Source organism: Salvelinus namaycush, chromosome 27, assembly GCF_016432855.1.
Source record: "Salvelinus namaycush isolate Seneca chromosome 27, SaNama_1.0, whole genome shotgun sequence".
Lineage (NCBI taxonomy): Eukaryota > Metazoa > Chordata > Actinopteri > Salmoniformes > Salmonidae > Salvelinus > Salvelinus namaycush.
This window is the reverse complement of record NC_052333.1, coordinates 726017-732699: the sequence shown is the minus strand read 5'-3', so window position 1 is coordinate 732699 and position 6683 is coordinate 726017. Positions and strand designations below refer to the sequence as shown.

At 46.9% G+C, this 6683-nt stretch overlaps 1 protein-coding gene across 1 annotated transcript in view; it reads right to left on the bottom strand.

The window, feature by feature from the left end:
* Positions 1-4949: 4949 nt before the first annotated feature.
* Positions 4950-6683, bottom strand: part of khdrbs1b (KH domain containing, RNA binding, signal transduction associated 1b) — a 17736-nt gene continuing 16002 nt past the window's right edge. Inside the window, exon 9 of the mRNA XM_038966786.1 lies at positions 4950-6513. Within this exon, the coding sequence (XP_038822714.1) occupies positions 6407-6513 (107 nt within the window). The 3' untranslated portion in view covers positions 4950-6406. The remainder of the gene's footprint in view (positions 6514-6683) is intronic.

The window sequence follows — 6683 nt, the reverse complement described above, 5'->3', positions numbered from 1 at the left end:
AGTGTCACAGCTAGTAGAGTCACAGCTCGCGTCATAGTCTCACAGCTAGTAGAGTCACAGCTCGTGTCATAGTCTCACAGCGTGTCATGTCTCACAGCTCGTGTCATAGTCTCACAGCTCGTGTCATAGTCTCACAGCTCGTGTCATAGTCTCACAGCTCGTGTCATAGTCTCACAGCTCGTGTCATAGTCTCACAGCTCGTGTCATAGTCTCACAGCTCGTGTCATAGTCTCACAGCTCGTGTCATAGTCTCACAGCTCGTGTCATAGAGTCACAGCTCGTGTCATAGAGTCACAGCTCGTGTCATAGAGTCACAGCTCGTGTCATAGTCACAGCTCATGTCATAGTCCACATTCCAGTCATTTGAGCCAGACTATTTTCCCCTCATACAGAGCCTGTAGCTAGAATCCACCCCTCTTCTTCTAACGGGGCCAAGGCACCCTTCTGCTCTCTGGTCCTCTTGGCAGCCTGCCTTCCCCCCAGGATTGGTGCTCTCCACTGGGTCGGTCCTTCACTGTGGAGCCTAATGGTGCTCGGTCATGTCGGACCTTGCTGCACCACCTCACTGCAGAGGGGGAACACAGAAAACACAACCAATCAATCACTTTAGCATTAATTTTTACAAGAACCAATCTGCATTGGTATATTCAACACACTTTGAGGAAGAAGAACCAAAACCAATCTACATTGATATATTCAACATGCCTTGAGGAAGGAGTTGGCTCCAAAACACATCAGTAATACATTTAACTAACGGGAATTAAGCTGCTGTCCTAAACCTTAAATTTATAATTTCAATGTGATATATTCAACATTCCCTCAACTCAAGTTTTAGACTACTAGCTGACCAGGATCTTTATTGACAGTATAAATGAGCATTGGATCAGGGCTGGAAGGAAATCCTGTATCTCACCAGGAGGATGGTTGGCCACTCCTCCCCTAACAGCCATCTATCTGTACTAGGAAGGACTGAAGTAGAGCTCATGTAAAATCTCCACCCCCAAAATCTAGCTTCTCAACATAGTTCTGATGTTATCATCACCTAGTAGCCCTTCACTTCCTGTAGGTTCTATTTCACAACCGACCGGGGGCTCCACGGTAACCGTCCTGTCACGACCCACCCCCGGGGCTCCACGGTAACCGTCCTGTCACGACCCACACCCGTGGCTCCACGGTAACCGTCCTGTCACGACCCACACCCGTGGCTCCACGGTAACCGTCCTGTCACGACCCACCTTCGGGGCTCCACGGTTACCATCCTGTCACGACCCACCTTCGGGGCTCCACGGTTACCGTCCTGTCACGACCCACCTTCGGGGCTCCACGGTTACCGTCCTGTCACGACCCACCTTCGGGGCTCCACGGTTACCGTCCTGTCACGACCCACCTTCGGGGCTCCACGGTTACCGTCCTGTCACGACCCACCTTCGGGGCTCCACGGTTAAGTCCTGTCACAACCCTCCGGGGCTCCACGGTTACCGTCCTGTCACAACCCTCCGGGGCTCCACGGTTAAGTCCTGTCACAACCCTCCGGGGCTCCACGTTACCGTCCTGTCACAACCCCCGGGGCTCCACGGTTACCGTCCTGTCACAACCCTCCGGGGCTCCACGTTACCGTCCTGTCACAACCCTCCGGGGCTCCAGGTTACGTCCTGTCACAACCCTCCGGGGCTCCACGGTTAAGTCCTGTCACAACCCTCCGGGGCTCCACGGTTACCGTCCTGTCACAACCCTCCGGGGCTCCACGGTTACCGTCCTGTCACAACCCTCCGGGGCTCCACGGTTACCGTCCTGTCACGACCACCTTCGGGGCTCCACGGTTAACGTCCTGTCACAACCCTCGGGGCTCCACGGTTAAGTCCTGTCACAACCTCCGGGGGTCCACGGTTAAGTCCTGTCACAAACCCTCCGGGGCTCCACGTTACCGTCCTGTCACAACCCTCCGGGGCTCCCACGTTACCGTCCTGTCACAACCCTCGGGGCTCCACGTTTACCGTCCTGTCACAACCCTCCGGGGCTCCACGTTACCGTCCTGTCACAACCCTCCGGGGCTCCACGTTACGTCCTGCACAACCCTCCGGGGCTCCACGTTACCGTCCTGTCACGACCCTCCGGGGCTCCACGGTTACCGTCCTGTCACAACCCTCGGGGCTCCACGTTACCGTCCTGTCCAACCCTCCGGGGCTCCACGGTTACCGTCCTGTCACAACCCTCCGGGGCTCCACGTTACCGTCCTGTCACAACCCTCCGGGGCTCCACGTTTACGTCCTGTCACAACCCTCCGGGGCTCCACGTTACCGTCCTGTCACAACCCTCCGGGGCTCCACGGTTACCGTCCTGTCACAACCCTCCAGGGCTCCACGTTTACCGTCCTGTCACAACCCTCCGGGGCTCCACGGTTACCGTCCTGTCACAACCCTCCAGGGCTCCACGTTTACCGTCCTGTCACAACCCTCGGGGCTCCACGTTACCGCTGTCACAACCCTCCGGGGCTCCACGGTTACCGTCCTGTCACAACCCTCCGGGGCTCCACGTTACCGTCCTGTCACAACCCTCCGGGGCTCCACGGTTACCGTCCTGTCACAACCCTCCGGGGCTCCACGTTACCGTCCTGTCACAACCCTCCGGGGCTCCACGTTACCGTCCTGTCACAACCCTCGGGGCTCCACGTTTACCGTCCTGTCACAACCCTCCGGGGCTCCACGGTTACCGTCCTGTCACAAACCCTCCAGGGCTCCACGTTTACCGTCCTGCACAACCCTCCAGGGCTCCACGTTACCGTCCTGTCACAACCCTCCAGGGCTCCACGTTACGTCCTGTCACAACCCTCCGGGGCTCCACGTTACCGTCTGTCACAACCTCCGGGGTCCACGGTTACCGTCCTCACAACCCTCCGGGGCTCCCCGTTTACCGTCCTGTCACAACCCTCCGGGGCTCCACGTTACCGTCCTGTCACAACCCTCCGGGGCTCCACGTTTACCGTCCTGTCACAACCCTCCGGGGCTCCACGTTTACCGTCCTGTCACGACCCTCCAGGGCTCCACGTTTACCGTCCTGTCACAACCCTCCGGGGCTCCACGTTTACCGCCTGTCACAACCCTCCGGGGCTCCACGTTACCGTCCTGTCACGACCCTCCGGGGCTCCACGGTTACCGTCCTGTCACAACCCTCCGGGGCTCCACGTTACCGTCCTGTCACAACCCTCCGGGGCTCCACGTTTACCGTCCTGTCACAACCCTCCGGGGCTCCACGTTACCGTCCTGTCACAACCCTCCGGGGCTCCACGTTACCGTCCTGTCACAACCCTCCGGGGCTCCTGCTTTGACAGATTGAAGCGTGATCCTTGGCTCTAAAGGGTGGCTTGTTACGAAATGTACCAAAAGTGTAAATTGTAACATGCTAACCTGGCTGTGACAACTTAGAACCTAACCCCCACAAGAGCCTTATAGAAGACTGACAGCCAGTCTATATGGTTCTGGCCAGTGTGTATGGTTCTACATAAGTAGTAACTTGACTATTGGTTTATTAGCCACACACTCCTGGAATGTGGATTTCCAGTATGGCTATAAATCTGGGCCTGTATTCATAAAGTGTCTAAGAGTAGGAGTGCCGATCTAGGATCAGGTCCTTCCTGTCCGTATAAAATCACATTTATATATATTTTTTAAAAAGGTACAACTGATCTTAGATCAGTAATGCTACTCTGAGATGGTTAATGAATATCGGCCTTGGCAAACATGGTTGCAAATCCCCCTTAAGCAAAAGAAATACAAATTCCTACCTGAGGTACGCATGGTTTCATCTCTCCAGTAAGCCGACCTCCGATTGGTTCTTCACTGACTAATAGCTGGACCTGATGGAAGAGATATTAAATCAATAACCAATGAAAAAACACTAGTGGATAGTTCAGATTTAAAAAAATAATAATAATAAAATCATGCAGTCTAGAGAGTAGTTGTAGTCATGCAACTCAAGCTTTTTGTCCAGAACTTTCTAGAAGAAGTCGTAGCATGTTCACCACTACAGTAATATATGCAACGTTTACAAACACGTTGCCAAAGAAAAAGTAGCATGAGCTCAAGTGGTTCAGAAGATATTAAGAGTTTCGGCTTTGCAGATTTTCATTTTAGCATTAATAAAAACGAATAAAACTATTATAGGATATTTTGTAAAGTACACAGCAAAGTTATTTTAGTAAATTAAAATCTTACAACGGCAATAATATTTGAAGTTACATTTTTCCCCCCGTATTTTTGGTATTTTTAAAATATTTTGCATGACTAGAATTCTTCTTTTACTAAATTGCACGTATTTACCAGCAGTTTAATTCACTGTGTAAACACACTATCAACTTACTCATTTAGGGTTACCTTTATAGTGGAAAGATTACGGTTAAAACCATCCTCTCCTTTGCACTGCCATTACTCTCTACTAAAGTAGCCACCACGTCGGCCACTACACACGGCACGAACGTCGAGGTCAAACCCTGAAACCTAAGACTTAAAATGGTTGGGAGTTCAGTTAATTTTACTAACAAGAGTCTAGCAATGCATTTCTCATTAAAGTTGTTCTACGACCACAGGTAAGATAGATTGAAAAAGTCTTTATACATACCCAGGCACTCAATGCTTTAGAGCTTTAAAACACATTAGGAAGCTATCCAGGTTATTTAACAGGTTTTACCTCTGGTTCCTTTTTAAAAGTATAGAAAGAGAGAAAGAATAAGTCGTGCTGTTTAAAAAAAAAAAAAAATCAATCAAGACATCATTTAGTATACGTTTAACGTCCTCAGACTACAATACAATTCATTTAAAATTTTAAAATGTGTTTTTGAAGAGAAATAACAAGAAAAACACCTCTAGCTATCAGGCTGTTAAATGCTATTTAAAAATGACATTTCAAATTTGACTAGAACAGGAAAATAAATAAACCAAGTTACGGAAGTTTCATAGAAAAACAAACTAGTCTTTATTGACAAATTGCTGAAAAACATCTTTTGGAACAGATTTAGTAGTTACCTATTTAGGTCAAGCCTTACACATAGAGCATAATGCATTTTAATGTGGAGGGTACATATACCAGTGGCAGAATAGTGGATGTGCACTTTGGACGATTTAAAGTATGTACAAGAGATCAGATTGAAAAGCTGCAGGATCCCTTCATGTGGAGATTTTTGTCCCAATCCTTCATTGCATCGTTTTTACATGCAGTTTATAGAATCAGATTCAACCAATAAGATCCTGTACTGACACGTGATGTCATTTATCATGACATGAGGCCAATCTAAGGCCATATTCTACTTATAAAAAAAGACATCGGCTATAGAGACATAATAAAAATGAACTTACTGTTGAACCAACTTTAATTTAAAAAAAACAATGAAGTATGTGAGGACAGTCCATCTCAACAGAGGATATCAGGGCTATATTTCAAAACTCTAAATGTACAATGAGAAAATGTCATTATATAAAAATTAAAAAAAAATTAAAAAAAAATTAAAAAAAAATCGCTGCTGCCTAAGTCTACATTGACAACTTTTAATTAAAGACTATTTAAAACAAATGGGAATACTAAATCAAATTCCATTAACATTTGTTTGTTATTACTGTTTCCTTTCGACTTGGCGTTTTTGTTTGGTCTATATTACATAATTGAAACAGTGTTTGAAGTTTATTTTACATTACTATATTTAAAAAAAAAAAAATTAAAAAAGAATTTTGAAATGTAGCCTAAATAGGAATCTGCAACTGTCCCTCAAAGTATAGTTTTAAACAAAATAATGAATGGTTCTACTTTATATTCACCATCTCCAAAACCAACATCAATACTTGTGAAAACGATGCGATTATAAGAAGATAATTGCTTCCAATCACACCTGTGTCGTCATCGGAAACAGTTTTAGTTTTTTTTAAACTACAAAACGTAGAAACGCACCATGTTCACATATGTTGATGTTGAACTGGAGATAATGAATATGAAGCAGAACGATTTTTGAAATGTCCCTTTAAAGACGACAACAAGTGGATAAGTAGTCAGACTCCACTAGATGTGAGTTTAAATCCAAACATTAAAAATAAATAAACGGTCAACAGTACAAAGAAAAGCCAAGAGGGAGACAGGGTCAGAGAGAAAAACAGAAATCAACTGAAACTTCAAATCTCCCCCCCCCCAAAAAAAACACTTTAAGGTCTGAATTAAATATCAAATCAGGTTCGATCCTTATGATCCTGATTTTCAGCTCATAAAAGTCCAGTTTAGTAAAAAATTCCAAAAACAAAAACGGACAATTACTTTTGTCGAGGGTTGCTTAGAGCAAGAGCTGCCGTGGTAGACAGGTTGGTGGTTGGTTGTCGGGGCAACGCGTTAACAGTGGTAGCGTTGGTCGCTAGGCGTTGGCATGGTGAGTTCAGTATTGTCTATAGGGGTGTTCTCGGTAAGGGCCCTTAGCCGCTCTGGCAGGGGGGGCCTTTCCCCCCGGTGCCGCTCTCTGGGTCCCGTTCCAGTTGTCCTGGGCTAGAGGGATGAACACACACGACAGAGACGGACAGAACAGACAAACATAAAATATCATTACAAAATGAGCTTGGATGACAAGTAGAAAACTCAAACAAAACACTAAATTTCCTCTTTGAAACTCAGAATTCTGTTTCCCAAGCATTTCAACGAGGATGTATTGAAGACAT